Source organism: Lynx rufus, unplaced genomic scaffold, assembly GCF_022079265.1.
Source record: "Lynx rufus isolate CCGP_SWC_20201006 ecotype Redwood Valley unplaced genomic scaffold, mLynRuf1.p SCAF_1, whole genome shotgun sequence".
In the NCBI taxonomy this organism is placed as follows: domain Eukaryota; kingdom Metazoa; phylum Chordata; class Mammalia; order Carnivora; family Felidae; genus Lynx; species Lynx rufus.
In genome coordinates, this window is record NW_025814823.1 from 80,575,275 (window position 1) to 80,594,942 (window position 19,668).

The window sequence follows — 19,668 nt, forward strand, 5'->3', positions numbered from 1 at the left end:
ACGTCCACGCTGGCCACAGAGACGCCAGGCGTGGCAAAAACCTGCCAGCCCATTCTTGTACATCCTTGGTGACGGGCTTAGAGAATCTCGGAGTCTTGGTTCAAACACCACACGGGGGCATGAGGCAGGAGGGGCAGGACTAGGGAGGAGAGCAACAGAGGCTCCTTTCTATTTATAATGAGTGATTCGTTCTTACAAAGATCAGAGACAAAGCTGACAGCATGAGGGTTTAACAAAGCTAAACGGGGGAGGGGGTGCCAGGCTGGCTCTGCGGCCCTTGGTCTCGGGGTTGTGAGTTCAAGCCCCACGTTGGGCGTGGAGGTTACTTAAAAAAAATAATAAAGCTACACTGTGGATCCTTGCTGTTGCTTACATTAGTTTCTATCCTTGTCCATATGTTAGACCTGTTTCAATATAAGAGAACCCCGAGGAGTCTATGTTCATTAGATTTAAACAAAAATATTTAATGGGAACATTAATTTGAAATTTAGTTCATTTTTTCTACTACTTTAGAGAAATTATTCGAATCTACAAATAAGTATCTTTTTACAACCTAATATGCAGCCCACGTTGCTCTTAAATCAAAAGCATTTATATATACACCTAAGTGTATACAGTAGGACTGACAGTATAGTAGTTTGTTAACAAAAAGTTGGGCCTGGAACTCCTGGATGCGTTTCCAGAAGAGTCATCTGGACATCATCACAGGTGAGGACAGGAGGGGAGGCGCAGTGGAAAAGCATCCCTTCTAGGCCATCAGTGGAACGAACGCAACTTGGATCGGCGGGTCCCGGAGGACGTGGGCCTCCCACCCGGTGGAATGGAAAGAGCGTCCCCGGACAAGGAAGCCAGTCTGGGGTCAGGGGGCTGGGGCAGAGTGCTGTCTTGGGGCATTACTCGCCCGACGCCTGCACTCAGACTTGGCCAGCAAACAGCACCACACGGTGACCAACTCGAGGAGGCTGGGTTTGCTGGTCTTCAAGTTTGGGCGTAGCCAGCACTTTGACATGTTTGCCTTAATTGTATTTTATGTTTCTAATCTTTTTTTAATATTCTTTTTTAAATTCTTTTTTTTAATGTTTATTTTTGAGACAGAGACAGAGTGTGAGCAGGGGAGGGGCAGAGAGAGAGGGAGACACAGAATCCGAAGCAGGCTCCAGGCTCCGAGCTGTCAGCACAGAGCCCGACGCGGGGCTTGAACTCACAAACCGCGACATCATGACCTGAGCCGAAGTTGGACACTTAACCGACTGAGCCACCCAGGTGCCCCTATGTTTCTAATCTTTAAAACTGCTTATTATAATAAACATCTGCGATGAAGGCAAACACATCAAATGTTTGAAAATCATGGGTTCCTAACGGTACTAAAAAGCCCCTCACCTCCAGAAACAGGAAATAAATAGTGTTACTCACTGCAGGCTACTCACTGCAGGTACTTATAAGAACAAAACACTGGGAACTGAACGCTCATCCATAGGGTCCCAGCTAGCTGAATGGTGCACCCTCACAGCACAGCGCCATGGAGCTGAGGCACAATGACGGGCTTCGAGAACCACCACAGGCGGTTCCCGGACACAGTGCAGAGGGAGAAAAAGATATTGCTGGCAACCCCGGAGATTCCCGCAGGCTCGGTTCCAGACCACCGCAGTAACGCAAATATCACAAGCCAGTCAGATGAACTTTTTGGTTTCCCAGTGTATATAAATGTTCACGCTATACTGCCAGCTATTAAGTGTGCAACAGCATTCTGTCTACAAAACGCCGTACACACCCTAATGAAAAGATACTTTATTGCTTGAAAATGCAAACCACCACGTGAACTTTCAGTGGCTGGTAATCTTTTTGCCGGTGGAGAGTCTTGTCTGATGGTGGTGGCCACTGACTCATCAGGGCTGTGACTGATGAAGGCTGGGGTGGCCGTGGTGGTTTCTTAAAATAAGACAACACGAAAGTTTGCCACATCGATGGACTCTCCCATCCATAAATGATTTCTGTTTTAGGCAAAGCTATTTAATAGCATTTTACCCACAGAACTTCTTTCAAAATTTTCTCAGACCCTACCGCAGCTTTTTCAACTGAGTTTATGACACAGTCTCATAGCTTTCATAAATGACTGTTGTCATTTCACCAATCTCCATGGCGTCTCCACCAGGAATCTCAAGAAAGCACTTTCTTTGCTCATCCTTAAGAAGCAACTCCTGGGGCACCTGGGTGGCGCAGTCGGTTAAGCATCCGACTTCAGCCAGGTCACGATCTCGCGGTCCGTGAGTTCGAGCCCCGCGTCAGGCTCTGGGCTGATGGCTCGGAGCCTGGAGACTGTTTCCGATTCTGTGTCTCCCTCTCTCTCTGCCCCTCCCCTGTTCATGCTCTCTCTCTGTCCCAAAAATAAATAAACGTTGAAAAAAAAAAAATTAAAAAAAAAAAAAAAAAGAAGCAACTCCTCAACCGTTCAAGTTTTACCCTGAGATGCAGCCATTCAGTCGTGTCTTCAGCCCCCACTTCTGAGTCTAGTTGTCTTGCTGTTTCCACCACAGCTGCAGGGACTGCCTCCCCGGAAGTCTCGAGCCCCTCAAGCTCTTCCATGATGTTGGATCGACGTCTTCCAAACTCCTACTCATGTTGATATGTGACCTCTTTCCATGAATCACAAATGTTCCCGGTGGCATCTAGAATGAGGAATTCTTTCCAGAAGGTTTTCAGTTTACTTTTCCCAGATCCACCAGAGGAATCACTTTCTGCTGCAGCTATAGCCTGACAAAATGTGCTTTTTAAATATTAAGACTTGAACGTTGAAATTACTCCTTGATCCACGGGCCGTAGAATGAATGGGTGCTGGGTTAACGGGCAGGAACACAGCGCTAAACTTGTGCAGCTCCATCAGAGCTCTTAGGTGACCAGGTGTGTTGTCAACGAGCAGTTTCAAAAGTAATCTTTTTCGGGGCGCCTGGGTGGCTCAGTCGATTGAGCGGCCGACTTCGGCTCAGGTCATGATCTCACGGTCCATGAGTTCGAGCCCCGCGTCGGGCTCTGTGCTGGCGGCTCAGAGCCTGGAGCCTGTTTCAGATTCTGTGTCTCCCTCTCTCTGACCCTCCCCCATTCATGCTCTGTCTCTCTCTGTCTCAAAAATAAATAAACGTTAAAAAAAAAAAAACATTTAAAAGTAATCTTTTTCTCTGAGCAGCAGGTCTCAAGAGCAGGCTTACAACATTCAGGAAACCATGTTGTAAACAGATGGGCTGTCATCTGGGCTTTGTTTTTCACTTGCAGAATACAGAATAGATTCAGCGTTCTTTTTTTTTTTTTTTTCAACGTTTATTTATTTTTGGGACAGAGAGAGACAGAGCATGAACGGGGGAGGGGCAGAGAGAGAGGGAGACACAGAATCGGAAACAGGCTCCAGGCTCTGAGCCATCAGCCCAGAGCCCGACGCAGGGCTCGAACTCACGGACCGCGAGATCATGACCTGTGCTGAAGTCGGACGCTTAACCGACTGCGCCACCCAGGCGCCCCTATTCAGCATTAATTCTTAAGGGCCCTAGGATTTGTGGAATGGTAAATGAGTACTGGCTTCAACTTAAAGTCACCAGCCGCCTGCATTAGCCCCTAAAAGGGAGTCAGTCTGTCCCCTTTGAAGCAAGGCATTGACTACTTCTTTCCAGCTGTGAAGTCCGAGATGGCATCTTCTTCTGACAGAAAGGTGTTCTGTCAACGTTTATTTATTTTGGGACAGAGAGAGACAGAGCATGAACGGGGGAGGGGCAGAGAGAGAGGGAGACACAGAATCGGAAACAGGCTCCAGGCTCTGAGCCATCAGCCCAGAGCCCGACGCGGGGCTTGAACTCACAGACCGCGAGATCGTGACCTGGCTGAAGTCGGATGCTTAACCGACTGCGCCACCCAGGCGCCCCGAAAGGTGTTCTGTCTACACTGAGAATCTGTGGTTTAACGTAGCTCCTTCATTCACTGTCTTAGCCAGATCTTCTGGACAGCTCACTGCAGCTTCTGGGTCGGCGCTCGCTTCTCCACCTTGCGCTTTTTACAGAAACAGCTCTTTCCTTAAAGCTTGGGAACCAACCTCTGCCAGCTTCAGACTTTCCTTCTGCAGCTTCCTCAACTCCCTCAGCCTTCACAGAATTAAAGAGAGTCAGGGCCTCGCTCCAGAGTAGGCTTGGTTTAAGGGAATGTTGTGGCTGGTGTGATCTTCTATCCAGATGACTAAAACTTTCTCCATATCAGTAGAAAAGCTGTTTCACTTTCTTCTCATTCACGTGGTTACCGCAATACCACTTTTCATCTCCTTCAAGAACTTTTCCTCTACATTCACAAGGCAAATTGTTCAGCACGAGAGGTCCAGCTTTTGGCCTGTCTTGAGTCTTGACAAGCCTTCCTCACTGCGCTTAAGCATTTCTAGCTTTTGATTTCAAATAAGAGACATGGGGCGCTTGGGTGGCTCAGTTGGTAAGCGTCCGACTTCAGCTCAGGTCACGATCTCGTGGTTCGTGGGTTCGAGCCCCGCATTGGCCTCTGTGCTGACAGTTCAGAGCCTGCTTTGGATTCTGGGTCTCCCTCTCTCTCTCTCTCCCCCTCCCCCACCCATGCTCTGTCTCTCAAACATAGATAAAACATTAAAAAAATTTTTAAGTGGCAAACGTGTGACTCTCCCTTTCACTTGAACACTTAGAGGCTACTGTGGGCTTATCAGTGGCCTAATTTCAACACCGTTGTGTCTCAGGGAATAGGGAGGTCCGAGAAGAGGGAGACAGATGGGGCAATAGCCAGTTGGCAAAGCAGTCAGAACACACATGTGTCAATTAAGTTCGCCATCTTACCCGGCGGGGGTCACGTGCCCCCAGACAATCACAACAGTAGCACCAGATATCACTGATCACAGATCACTATACCAACTATAACAATAATAAAAAAGCTTGAACTATGGCAAGAATCACCAAAATGTGACACAGAGAGACAGAGTGAGCAAATGCTACTGATGCCAACTGACCTGCTCCACACAGGGTTGCCACAGACCTTCAGTCTGTAAACAGCAGCGTCTACAAAGCACAGTAAAACGAGGCGCGCCTGTACAAGAGAGCACATGTGGTGTGCCGCCTACCGTGTGCCCCACCACACACACACACACACACACACACACACACACACACACACACACAAAGGGGCGTCTTGCTACCGACAGAACCATGGGAAGTCAGAGGACCCGTCTACAGAGATCTAAGGTGGAGGAGGCCCCAGCAAAACCAGAAGAAAGTTGTTTCACAGAAGCCAAGGAAAGGGCAGGTGTATTGACCGTCAGTCACTGACCAGCTGGCGGAGGGGGTCACTGCTGACCTCAGGAGACCTCAGGAGTCAGTGGGGATGCCTGGAGACAACAGCAGGTCAAATGCAGATGGTAAGATGAGAAGCAGACGGGGCACCTGAGTGGCTCAGTCAGTTAAGCGTCCTGACTTTTGACTCTGCCTCAGGTTATGCTCTCGTGATTTGTGAGTTCAAGCCCTGCACTGGGCTCCACGCTGTTGGAGCCTATTTGGGACTCTCCCCCTCCCTCTCTCTGCCCCACCCCTGCTCATTCTCTCTCTCTAAAAAAAAAAAAAAAAAAAAAAAAAAAAAAAGCAGAATCTGGAGATTCTACAGATTCCTGCAAATCTGGAACTGAGATCACAAAAGCATCTGTTTGTAGAGATCCCCAAGACAGAAACATCCAGTACTTGGTGCTGCCCAGGAAGAGCTGGGAGAGTGGGAGTGGGCAGACTGAAGACTGAAGAGCCAGGAAAGGGGAAGCTGAGGTGGTGCCTGAGGGGTCTGATCCAGAACCATCTCTGGGGAGCGGGTTGGTAACCAAGAGCAAGTAAGAGGAAGGTGGTCTAGGGAGAGGCTGGGAAGACAGTGGAATAGGAGGATCCTAAGCTCACATTGTCCCACAGATACAACTAGAAAACACTCACATCAGCAGAAATAACCCAGAAAATGACCCAAAGACTCCCAGAACAAACTCCACAGCTAAAGGTAGAGGAGAGGCCACATCAAAGAGGGGTGGGCAGGGCAAAGATGCAGTCAGGAGCTAAAATGGCCCTGGCTGACCACAGTCGGGAGGGAGCCAGGGGCAGGCAGGAGGGCAAGAAACAGACTCTCATGCCGGAGAGCCCCCACGGGGGAGATGAATCCCCACAGCATTTGGCTTTGAAAGTGAGAGAGGCCGAATTTCATGAGTTCTTACAACCAGCAGGAATTAAAAACCTAGAATTAAAAAAAAAATCAGCAGCTAGGCTCTGGGAGAGCCAGGAGGGTGTTAGGAAGCTGAGTGTCTGCCCTTAAAGAGAGATCACAACAAACAGCCTGCACATGTCCTAACTCCAAAGCAGCAGTTTGAAAAAAGCCTGGGGCATACAGGAGGGACAGCTATTTACTCATCTCAGACGTATCTGGAGAGGCAGGGATCATAGGGAGATCCCTCCAGAAACAAAGGCCATGGAAGACACCATTTCCCTCCCTTGCCCCTCAGCATAAACACACAGCCACCTGTGGGAACCAGCACTGCACTGACATGACCTAAATTGCTTATACTGTCCCCCTACCCCATGCTTGACTCAGCCCCAGTATTGCGGTCCCCTTCCCCAGAAGACTGACCTGAAGCTCACCAACACCGAATGTCCCAACCCACATATTTTGTGGGGCCTTGATCCCGGTGGGGTGGCTGGTCACCTCCCAGGGAGGACACATAAACCTTATTAAAACTGCACCCCCCTTCCCGTGCACACTTCGCAGAGCAGCCCTAGCCACCCCGTTTCCACAGCAGCTTGGCATCCCCCGTGGAAAAGGACCAGTGCCCCTTGTTAAAAGTCAGGCATACCGACTTTTAAAAGTTAAAAGTGCATACCGCCCACTACTTTCAAGAGCAAGAGACATAGCTGACTTTCCCAACACCTAGAAACAGAGAGTTGATATAATGAGACAGAGGGGTATGTCCGAAATGAAAGAGCAGGATAAAACCGCAAGATACCCGAGTGAAACAGAGGTAAGTACTATATCTGAAAGAGAATTTAAAGTAGTGATCGTAAAGATACTCACTGGATTTGAGAAAAGAGTGGAGGATGTCAGTGAGGCCCTTAACAGAAAGATTAAACAAACAACCAAACAAAAACAGTGATGAAGAACACAATACATGAAACTAAAAATACACTAGGTGGAATAAACAGCAGGCTAGAGGAAGCAGAGGAGCTAATTAATGACCCGGAACACAGAGCAACAGAAAGTAATCAAACTGAGCTGGTGAGAGAAAAAAAAAAATTCAAAATGAGGATAAACTTTGGGAACTCAGCAACCCTGTCAAGTGTAATAATAAGCACATTATAGGGATTCCAGAATAAGAGAAAAGGGGACAGAAAATTTATCTGAAGAAATAATAGCTGAAAATTTCCCTCCTCTGGGGAAGGAACCAGATATCTGGATCCAGGAGGCACAGAAATCCCCCAAGGAAAGTAACCCAAGGGGGTCCACACCAAGATACAGAATAATCAAAATGGCAAAATATAGTGATAAAAAAAATTAAAACAGCAAGAGAAGACAGTTACATACAAGGGAAACCCCATAAGGCTATCAGCGAATTTTTCAGAACAGCAGAAACTCTGCAGGCCAGAGAGGCATAATATATTCAAAGTACTGAAAGAAAAAAACCTGCATCCAAGAATACTCTATCTGGCAAGGCTATCACTTATAAAAGGAGAGATGAAGAGTTTCTTGGACAAAAACTAAAGGAATTCATAACCACTAAACCAAACCTGTAAGAAACGTTAAAGGGGACTCTCTGAGTAGAAAGGGAAGACCAAACTAAGAGTATGAAAATGAAAAAACACAAAAGCAGTAAAAATAAGTATATCTATAAAAAATCAGTCAAAGGACTTACAAAATAAAAGGACGTAAAGTATGACACCATATACCTAAAACATGGTTAAGAGTAAAAAATTGGTTAAAGCTTAAGTGATCATCAACCTCATATAAACTGCTATATACAGGAGACAATATAAACAAACCTAGAGGTAACCACAAATCAAAAACCAATAATAGATTGCAAAAAAATAAAGAGAAAGAAATTCAAATATATCACTAAAGAGCACCAGCAAACCATGAAAGAGGAGACAGGAGCAGAGAAAAACTATGAAAACAACCACAAAACAAGTAACAAAACGACAATAAATACATATCTATCAAGAATTACTTTGAATGTAAACTAAATGCTACAATCAAAAGACATAAGGTGATAGTGGATAAAAAGATAAGACCCATCTATATATGATGCCTACAAGAAACTCATTTCAAATCTTTTTTTATTTTTTATTTATTTTTTTTTATTTCAGAGAAAGAGAGAGCATCCCCGTGTTGAGCACGGAGTCTGATGTGAGGCTCAATCCCATGACCCTGGGGTCATAACCTGAGCCAAAATCAAGTTGGACGCTCAACCGAGTGAACCACCCAGGCACCCCGAGACTCATTTCAGACGAAAGTGAGGGAATGGAGAAACATTTATAATACAAACAGATGTCAAAAGACAGCCAGGTAGGAATACTTATGCTAGACAAAAAAGACTTTAAAACAAAGACTGGAACAACAGACAAAGAACACTATATAATAATGAAGGAGACGATCCAACAAGAAGATATAGTCACTGTAAATATTTATGAACCCAACACGGGACCACCCAAATACATACAACAGTTAGTAACAAACATAAAGGAGCTAATTGATAGTAACACAATAATAGGGGACTTTAACACCCCTCTCATTTCAGTGGACCAGATGGATTTAACAGATATATTCACAACATTCCATCTTAAAACAGAATACACATTCTTTTCAAGTGCACATAGAACATTCTCCAGAGGAGTTCACACATTAGGCCACAAAATGAATCTCTACAAATTGAATAAGATCAAAGTCATACCATGTATCTTTTCTGACCACAACACTATGAAACTAGAAATCAACCACAAGAAAAAAATCTGGGAAAACTACAAATACAGGGAGATTGAATAACATGCTATTAAATAATGAATGGATCAACCAAGAAATCAATGACATTACATGGAAACAAATGAAAATGAAAACACAATGGTTCACACGTTTTAGAATGCAGCAAAAGTGGTTCTAAGAGGGAAGTCTATAGCAACACAAGCCTACCTCAAGAAGCAAGAAAAAATCTCAATGAACAACCTAACCTTACATATAAAGGAGCTAGAAAAAGAACAAGCAAAACCTCAAACCAGCAGAAGGAAGGAAACAATAAAGATTAGAGCAGAAATAAATGATATACAAACTAAAAAACAAACAAAACCAACCAACCAAACAAACAAAAAAAACACACAAGAGAACACATCAATGAAACCAGGGGCTGGTTCTTTGAAAAGATCAGAAAAATTGACAGACCTCTGGCCAGACTCATCAAAAAAACAAAACTGGCTGGCTCAGTTGGTAGAGCACGCAACTCTTGATTTGGGGGGTTGTGAGTTTAAGCCCCACACTGGGCATAGAACTTACTTAAAAAGAGAGACATTCCATGTTCAGGGATTGGAAGAACAAATGTTAAAATGTCCATACTATCTAAAGTAATCTATACATTTATTGTAACCCCTATCAAAATACCAACAGCATTTTTCACAGAGCTAGAACAAACAATTCTAGAATTTGTATGGAACCACAAAAGACCCCAAACAACCAAAGCAATCTCAAAAAAGAAAAAACTGGAGATATCACAATTGTAGACTGTGTTAGTAATGAAAACAGCATAGTACTGGTGAAAACAGACATCACAGATCAATGGAACAGAATGGAAAACCCAGAAATAAACCCACAACTCTATGGTCAATTTTCAACACAGAAGACAGGAATATGCAAGAAAAAGAGAAAAAGACAGTCTCTTCAACAAATGGTGTTGGGAAAACTGGACAGCTACATACAAAAGAATGAAACAACCATTTTCTTATACCATCCACAAAAATAAACTCAAAATGGATGATGGTTCTAAATGTGGGACCTGAAACCGTAATGATCCTTCTAGAGAGCACAGGCAGTGATCTGACATCAGCCATAGCAACATCTTTCTGGATATGTCTCCTGAGACAAGGGAAATAAAGTCAAAAATAAACTATTAGGACTTCATCAAAATAAAAAGCTTCCGTACAGCAAAGGAAACAACAAAACTAAAAGAAAACATACTGAATGGGGGAAGATATCTGCAAATGACATATCAGATAAAGGGCTAGTGTCTAAAATACATAAAGAACTAAACAACTCAGGGATGCCTGGGTTGCTCAGTCTGTTAAGCGTCTGACTCCTGATCTCAGTTCAAGTCTTCATCTCAGGATCATAAGTTCAAGCCCTGTGTTGGGCTCCATGCTGGGTGTGAAGTCTACTTGAAAGAGGGGGGGAGGGAGGGAGGAAGGAAGGAAGGAAAAAGTATGGATACAAATCAACACAAAACCACCCAAATAATCCAATGAAAAATGGGCCAAAGTGAACAGACATTTCTCCAAAGAAGACATCCAAATGGCCAGCAGACACATGAAAAGATGCTCAACATCATTCATCATCAGGGAAATACAAATCAAAACTATGAGATTACCTCACACCTATCAGAATGGCTAAAATCATCAATACAACAAACAACCAGTGTTGGCGAGAAGGTGGAGAAAAAGGGACCCTCATGTGCTGTTGGTGGGAATGCAAACTGGTGCAGCCACTGTGGAAAATAGTATGGAGGCTCCTCAAAAAGTTAAAAATAGACCTACCCTTGGATCCAGTCATCAGACTTCTGGGTATTTACCCCCAAAATACAAAAATGCTAATTCAAAAAGATACATGCACTCCTATGTTTATTCAGCATTATTCATAAGAGGTAAACTATGGAAGCGGCCCTAGTGTGCATCAATAGATGAATGGATAAGGAAAGTGTTTTGTACATAGATACATACATATGTACACCCATACATATATATATACTCATACATACAGACACACACACACACACACAACAGAATAGTATTCAGCCAATGAATAAATCTTGCCATTTGCAACAATATGGATGGATCTAGACAGCGTAATAAAGGCTAGCAAAATATGTCAGAGAAAGACAAAAATACCTATGATCTCACTCATGTGTGGAATTTAAGAAACAAAATGAACAAAGGAGAAGAGACAAACCCAGAAAGACTCTTAACCCTATAGAGACTTGATGGTCACCAGAAGGGAGGTGGGCGGGGGATGGGGGTCATAGGGGGTGCGGATTAAGAGTACATTCATAGTGATGAACACTGAATAAAGTACGAAATTGTTGAATCACCACGTTGTGCACCTGAAACTAACAGAACACGGCATGTTAACTATACCGGAACTAAGATAAAAAACTTAATGAAAGAGAAAAAAAGAAAAAAATCAAGAGGAAGGTGGTCTAGCGCTCTGTCCCTGAGGGGCCCGCCCCAAACCCACAGAAGAGGAAAGACAAAGGGGCACCTGGAAGTGTCCAGTGTGTGACGGGAAATCCAGAACCGACCTGTACAGCTGGCTTTTCCACTAAAAAGAACAGGTGCTAAGACTGGACGGGGTTTGGTTTCCCTTCTTACGGCTGGTCCCTTCCTCTGGAGCCCAGAGCCTTCCTCCCAAGCCCCGGAATGGTCCCCACTGTCCACACCCACACCCTGTGCCAGCCAGGTTGGGCACTGTGTGAGCCACCATGGCAACACAAAACCTTACCTTGAGATGGTGGAACATTCGATGTGCCAGCCAGGTCTCCCGTTTCCCCAAGGAGAGGCCCAAAACACCTCCCGGGGTTTAGCTGCCTTCCACAGGGCAAAGTCGCTGGGGTGCCGCTTGTCAGAATCAACTGCCAACAGATCAAGTGACCGCTCAGGGGCGAGAATCTACAACAGGCAAACCCACACAGCACCGCCACCAGACGGAGGCAGGAGGCACATCCCAAAGATGTTGTGCCTTCCTATCAGTGACCTCACATCTCTCATTCACGGGTCTCTCTCCCCAGGTGGCCACTGGAAGGACTACCCAACGCTTTTATCTAAAACATGCCGGACTGTGAGGTCTCACTGCAGAGCTAAGGCCAGCTCCCACCAAGCAGAACGAGTCGGGATTTCAAATAACAAACACTGAGGCTTCTTCCCAGGGGGACACTGGGCTGAGCTCTCTCTGCCTTATTCTTGTTGTGAGAAAGCTGTGTTTGCCAGCAAATGAGTTTCAGGGTAACTTTTCCCCCCAAAAGAGAATTATATAGAGAAAAATAACAACAACAAAAACCACACACCAAAAACCAGAATATCCATCACATTGGAGGGGCAAGAAAACCCCAAAGAGGAGGGTCAGGAGATAACACGAGGTTGTACGATGAGCCACTACTGGGCCCTCTCTCTGTTCTAAAACATGAAGCGGCCAAGATTCCCTCTGACAGGTGAGTGGATAAACCGTGTTGTATCCAGACAGTGGAATATTACTTGACACTAAAAAGAAATGAGCTATCAAGCCATGAAGAGACGTGGAAGGTAGTTGAGTCCCCTGTCCCCAAGGGGCTCTGCCCTTGCCCACATCCTGGTGGGGCCTAGTGGCTTAAATGCACATTTTCGTTTAAATGTGTATTGAGTGAAAAAAGCAAGTCTGAAAAGGTCACAGACTGTATGATTTCAACTTTATGGCATTCTAGAGAAGGCGGAACTATGCAGATGATAAAAGATCCTTGGTTGCCAGGGGTCAGGAGGGATAGAAGACGGACAGGTGGAGCATGGGGAGGGGTCTGAGGGCAGGAAGGTGGCCCCGTGTGATACCACAATGGTGGATACGTGTCATTACACATTTGCCCAACTCCAAAGAATGTACGACACCAGGAGTGAACCCTGATGTAAACCATGGGCTCTGGGTGATGATGTGTAACACAGGTCCACTATGACAAACGTCCTATTCTGGTGGGTGACACTGATAATGGGGAAGGCTGTGCACGAGTAGGGGCAAGGGAATGTGGGAAATCTCTGTTCCTTCCCCTCGGTTTTGCTGTGAGTCTATAAGTGCCCCCAAAAATAAAGTCTATCAAAACACAAAAGCGTTGCTGATGCTAGAACATGTGTCTCAGAAGCTCGTCCTCTTACTCCAGGGGGCACACCGCATATGAACACGTGTGGCCAGTCCAGCGGTCCTCGGTTCTGGCCTTTCAGAAGGGGAGCAGGATACTACTAAGAGTAACAGACACCATTTCTGAGGAGTCAAATAATACTGTCAGTAATTAAATTTAAATGGCATTGTTTATAGAGCAGAGGATAATGCCTGAAGACAGAAATGACTTGGACAATTTGTCTTTTGAGATGTTGCTTGTTTTTATTTGGTTCTTTTAAATAGTATCCTTTTAAAATTATTTTATTTTTATTTTTTTTTAGTTTGTTCATTTTGAGAGAGAGAGCAGGGGAGGGGCTGAGACAGAGCAGGAGAGAGAGACTCCCAAGAAGGCTCCGTGCCATCAGCACAGAGCCCAGCACGGGGCTCGATCCCACGAACCGTGAGATCATGACCTGAGCCAAAATCAAGAGTCAGATGCTTAAGCAACTGAGCCACTCAGGCGCCCCTAAAATTATTTTAAATTTACTTCTCTATACACATTTCTTCTCCACAAAAATAGCTTCATTCTAACAGTCACTGGAACATAAGGGACTGCAGGAAGAGATTAAAATCCCCTAGGAACGTACTATATGGTAAAATACCTACGGGGATGTAACGTATGGCCAAGTACACGTGGAACCGAACACACCAGCAAGGCGGAGGAGAGTGGGGAGATGGGACACCGTGAACGTGTGCTCTCTGGGGAAGGGCTGGGGGAGACTCACGCTTGCCGCGTGAACCTCATACTCCACAAATTTCCTCTCTTAGAAAATAGGGACTTAAATGCACAGCATGGCTGGGATGGACGGTCTGGCGCCATCACCATGGCCAAGCACAGGGAGGGGGAAGCTGAGCACAGGGGAGGGGGAGGCTGAGCACAGGGGAGGGGGGGTGTGCACCCACCTGGCTCTGCGGTGGGACTGGGGACCGCACCCACGAGCTTGCCGTACCTGTCTCCTCTTGACCGCAGATTGAAGTAGACGTTGCCTGTTTTACAAAGGTAATTAGAAATTCATCATTTCTCAGTCTTAAGTATCAGCATCTACACGGGCTTGGGAGCTGACCGGTAATTAGGACTCAAACTCAGAATCTGGCATCTGGCCTTCACGTGGCCCCTTTGTTCTGTCTCTAACTCAGAATTCATGCCACCACCACTATTTCATAAAAGCACACATTTGCACACATCACGAACATCCAGAGTGGGTGTGAAAACCCAAGTGTAAGATCTGCGTCAAACGAGATGGTTCTTTTTCACGAGAGGGGAAAGGGAGTGTTATCGCGGCCTGCGTTCAGCTCTGGGCTCTGCGGCTACAAAAAACCCGTCTTGACCCAGATATGTCTACGACCATCTCTTCACTTGGAGCCCAAACACCTCCATACTCGAGCACCCTGATGGACGAGGGGGAAGCGGGTGCTGGAGCACCCCCCCCCCCCGCAAGAAGGAGCCCCGTGCTGAGCAGCCGGGACTGTGACATCAGATCTCTATCCTGACTGGGGGTGGGGGTGGGGATGGGGCGGGGAAGGATTTGGCACAAGGGCCCTGGGTGGCTGGGCGCTGCCCCGGCCTGTCCTCTTCTCCCAGAGCTCATATCGGAGCCCAAGCTACGCCGGGGGTAAGTAGGGACACTGGGAGCTGCTGTCCACCACATCAGAACGTCAACACGCTCTCAAAAAGGAGACAATTCTCCTCACCTTCGTTCATGTTACCAATTTGCTGAACTGTTTCCTCAAAGAGTTCAAAATTCAAATTACAACCGAGATTTTACGGAACTGTTGAAAAGTTCAAATTAATGGAGTTTGAGTTAACGTCAATTTACTTTGACTTCATTACATTTACGCTGTCATTATTTAAAACTGACAATAAAGCATAGTAATAAAATGATAAAGCGCGTTCGGATGAGCGCCTCTGCCCCTCGTGAGGGTTGCCCTCCGGGTGGTGCGTCCCACTCCACGTCACAGGGCGGCAACAGGGAAACAATTCTTGTATTTTCTGGAGCAAACTCCAGTTCAGTCCCCTAAGCCCCTTAAAAACAAGTTCTTCTTGGAAACAAAATCTAAATAAGGTAAAGGAAAAACAAAACCAAAAACGCATGCTCTTGTGTACGCAGAGGTTACCGAGAGAGGCAGCGCACGGTCCGGGGACCTGGGGAACCCGGGGCCCCTCACGTGGGTCTGTGCTCCCAGCAAGACCCCTGCAAGAAGGATGCTTCCGGCCAGTAAGTCCAGTGACCTGCAGAAGCTGTGTCCACCCTCAGGCTTTACAGTCTGTGACTTAACTTGTTATTTACTTGCAACAAGCGTCGCAATACCCGTTTCTCCCAGCCCCAGGCTGGGCATGCTGGTGGGTCATTCATTAACAGCACAAGGTTCCTGTGGCCCCAGAAGTGACAAAAAGTGACAAAACACAAGGGCATGACCAGCAAGTTCAGGCAGCACGTGCCCGGCTACCAACCACACAGCACCAGCACCAGAACAGGGCCGAAGTTCGCTTTCCACCACGAGCAGTGAAGCAGCGTCCTGGGAGGGAGAAAGGTTTGGTTGGGGGGTCCAGGACAGGTGGGACTTGGATCAGGAAGGACCGGGGGGAGGGGGAGGGGGTGCAGCTGAGAGTGAAGGATATCCCAGAGGCAGAAATGCCAGGAGAAAAGTTCCCAGGACAGGAGACCTCGGCCAGAGGGACACACACACACACACACACACACACACACACACACACAAACACACACACACACACAGCCAGAGGAAGGGGCCCCCAGGATTCAGTGTGGCTGACCAGTGGTAACACAGACAGAAGGCACAGTCCCGGGCAGTGGGCGGCCAGCAGGGGACCAGGCTGGGGGAGGCAGGGACAAATGCAGGGCGTGAATATGCGGAGGACAGGATGCGGTAGGGACTGTCCAGCACCTCGGTCAGATAACGACCCGGGTTATGCGGGGTGCTCTCTTACTCAGAGGTGCACGTGGGAGGGTCAGGATGTCCACAGCCCGATTTCGCTGGCCCCTCAAACATACACCCGCACACAGAGAAAAATGTCAGAGGGCTAGTCTTTAACAAAATGTGCAACTTTAAGGGTACGGCTTTCGTCCCCAGCTTTTTGTCATGGAAAATTGCAACCACGCTAAAAGAAGGGCTCGAAAGAACACCTGTATGCCTGCCACCCAGCCGCGGTAACTGCTTTATCTAGGTGAGCTCTCCAGATGCTCATGTCTTCCTGTGACCACGGAAAATACTTTTAAAAAGAACAGATTCAATGGCTTCGCAAAGAGGTACAATAACCAACCATAAGAAAATCTCACGTTTCACACAGGAATCACCTCAAGAAAGACAGTAAACCATCCGGCTTACTCCAGGAAGTCGTTCACACGCGTCCAGTTCCTCCAAACCCTACAGGCATTTCCCCAATGATCAGTTCAAGCAGCATAACCCTACCTTGTGCTGTCGAATAAGCATGCCCGTTAGCAATTATTCCTTCGATGAAAGAAATGATGTGAGGAATATTTTCAGTTACCCTCAAGTACACCGTCGGGGGGAGAACCTGACAGAAGGCAAAGGAGAAGTGACTTTCGGTGGGTGAAAAGTGGAGGTCCACCGTGCTGGCTTCCACCACTCATGGCACCCCCTTGTGGTGAGAGGACTCAATAACACGCTTTACCTTCAAGGCTGCCATGTCTTGTTTAAAATTCTCTTCGTAAAGATTGGCCAGAGAAGCAGGTGACACATTCATCTGCAGAGAGACAGGCGAGCTGGTCAGCAGGTGGAGCCCCACGCGGCTGGCCTCAGTTCACCACGGCTGGCTCACAGAGGGGCTCTCAGTGTCAGGTCTCCAAGTCCTTGTAGTCACTTAGCTAGTCACGAAGGCTCATTACAGACCCCGTGTTCTGGTTAGAGAGAAAAAAGGAATAAACAATGTGACGATTTCTGTTACGTAATTCAAACCCAAAAACACACACAAAAGCCTCCACTTTTCTAGGGCAAGGGCAAGGGCAAGGGCAAGCTACTTCAATCTATTCTACATAATAAGCAGAAACTTGGGTTCCTATCTTATCCCTTACCCCTCAGGGGGCAAAAGAAAACAAGTCAAAAATACATGAAAGAGGAACTCGGGGAAGTATTTTGAAAGTAACACAGCACCTGAACACAGGGCAGTGGGCGGGCAGTGTTCCACCCAAGGGCGGGTGGGCAGGCCGGCCCCGGAGACAGACGTGGAATTCTGCGCTCGGGGCATCTGGGGACGCGCACCTGCAGCCCCAGCTTCTCAGAGGGCGCTGGCGCACAAAACCAGGCTCCCAAAGTATTTTTTACTTTTCGGCATCAGCAGAAAAAAACACTCGGGGACCAAAAGCAGGACACGGCACCGGACACTGTTGGGCATGTGAAAGCAGCGGGAGCCGCTCCCTCCCTCAACTGGCCTCCGCAGCCCCGGCTCCTCCCCAGCCCCTGGCCCCCAGACCAGGGCTCCGTTTCCCACTTCCCGGACAGTAAGAAACTTTCCCAAGTGAGATGCCCCCTCCAACCTCATCACTCTGCAGCCATGGTCTTCCCTGCCCAGGGCCCCAGACAGGTAATCATCCTAGAAATTTTCACCAACAGACAGGTACTGAATAAATAAACCTGGCGAACAAAGGGGCGGTTCAGCTGTGTGGCCGTGGGGAAGGCAATGAACCCCTGTGCCTCAGGCTTTCTTTGCAACACAGAGATGACCCCCAAGTTTGCCACGAGGATTCGGTGCGGCTGTGAAGACAACGGTGTGAATGGACGATGCTGGTTAACACCTCTGTTGAAGACACGACCCCCAGCACCCCCCCACACGTATCTGCAACTCCCTCCTGAAATGTACCGCCCTGCCTTGAACCTGCGGCCTGCACACGATACCACCACCACCCGGACCTGTCCCCTGACTGCCTCCCATCACACACCCACACTCAGAGCCCCTCCCCAGGCCCCTCGTCACGCTGTCTTCTGCTGGGACACACGTCACATCACACACATGCAGGTTCATTTCTGAGCTACAGCCCTGGACTTGAGACAGCCGGGCAGAGGGCACATGCACATACCCTTGCTGGCTACTGTCCACAGTTCCCATGGAGGGTGCATCAGTGTCTGCGGGGCCAGCCCCAACCGTGTAGGGGACTCACCTCCGGACGCTGTCAACATGACAGCTAACAGATGCTTTCTCGTAACTGTAACATGTATTTCCCTCCTCTGAGGGGGCGTGAACATCTCATGTGTTTAGGAAACATTCACAGGGAACGTATGGCCACCACACCCGTTTCTCTTCTTACCGATTTGTAGGAAGTATTTTTACATGAAAGAAATTAGCCTTTTATCTCTGATGTGAATTTCAATTATTTTCACAGTCTTTCAACACTATGGTTATCTTAGGTCATGTAGAAAAAAATTTTATATTTAGCAATCCTTTATACTTCTCCATCTTTGGGGCGCCTGGGTGGCTCAGTCGGTTGAGCGTCCGACTTTGGCTCAGGTCATGATCTCGCAGTTCATGAGTTTGAGCCCCGCGTCGGGCTCTGAGCTGTCAGCACAGAGCCTGGAGCCTGCTTCGGATTCTGTGTCTCCCCATCTCTGCCCCTTTTCCGCTCATGCTCTCTCTCTCTCTCAAAAAATGAATAAACATTAAAAAAAAATTGTATTTCTCAATCTTTTCCCACAAATGGCTCCTGGGTTTGGAAACAAATTTAGGAAAGCCTTCCCCAATAGGAGGCTATAAAAACTGCCCCAAAGTTCCTTTAGTAATTTGGGGTTCCATTTCTTTTATATTAAGTCTCCAATCTGCCCTAGATTTGGTTGAGGCACACATTCAACTGGGGTTTATTTTTCTCCCAGATGCTTACCTAACTGTCAACATTTTCTACTGGATAATTCCTCTCTTCCCCACTGATGTGAAATACCATCGTTACCATAAGACAAATTTCCATTATTTACTGTGTCTATGTCCAACTTTCTAACGTGTCCCGTTATCTGCTCATTGTATCTGTACAATGACCTTTAACTCCTACAACCTTGACAGCGACAAAAAGCAGACTGGTGAATGCTTGGGGGCAGGGTGGCACGGACGGAGGATGGCCAGGGGCAGAGGAGACTTTCAGGGTGATGGATGGATGGAGACATGCGTCTGCACACGGGAGACGGGCTCACAGGTGCACACATGTCACCGTGCTGTGGGCCTCGTGTGCACTAAATGCAATTGATCGTAGGTCTGTTTGACCTCAAAACTGTGCCAGAAAAGGGAAAGATTATGAAAACAAAAAATTTTCCATAGCTTTAAAAGTATGTTTTAATATCGGGTCGGACTACTCCCTCCTTAATACTCTTCTTTTACAGAACTTTGCTGCTACTCTTGCTTTTGTGCCGTCCGTGTGAACTTTAGAATCAGGGTCTCTAGTTCAGAAAAAGGGGAATAGTAAGAACACATGCACGTGCACACACATGCACACACACGCATGGCTGCAGACACATGCACACGCACAGATGCGCATGGCTGCACACATGCATGCATGC

General features: G+C 47.0%; 1 protein-coding gene across 2 annotated transcripts in view; it reads right to left on the bottom strand.

Moving 5' to 3' along the window:
- Positions 1-19,668, bottom strand: part of CARS2 (cysteinyl-tRNA synthetase 2, mitochondrial) — a 45,425-nt gene that overhangs the window by 15,611 nt on the left and 10,146 nt on the right. The window contains exons 1-5 of one of the 2 annotated variants that reach the window (XM_047081764.1): positions 17,764-17,918; positions 16,805-17,030; positions 16,582-16,687; positions 14,056-14,139; positions 11,755-11,884 (exon numbers count right to left, since the gene is read on the bottom strand). In XM_047081764.1, coding sequence (XP_046937720.1) covers positions 11,755-11,884; positions 14,056-14,139; positions 16,582-16,687; positions 16,805-16,876 — 392 coding nt within the window. In that variant the 5' untranslated portion in view covers positions 16,877-17,030; positions 17,764-17,918. Of the gene's footprint in view, positions 1-11,754; positions 11,885-14,055; positions 14,140-16,581; positions 16,688-16,804; positions 17,031-17,763; positions 17,919-19,668 lie in introns of those variants that run through there. The other variant, XM_047081761.1, reaches the window with a different exon arrangement.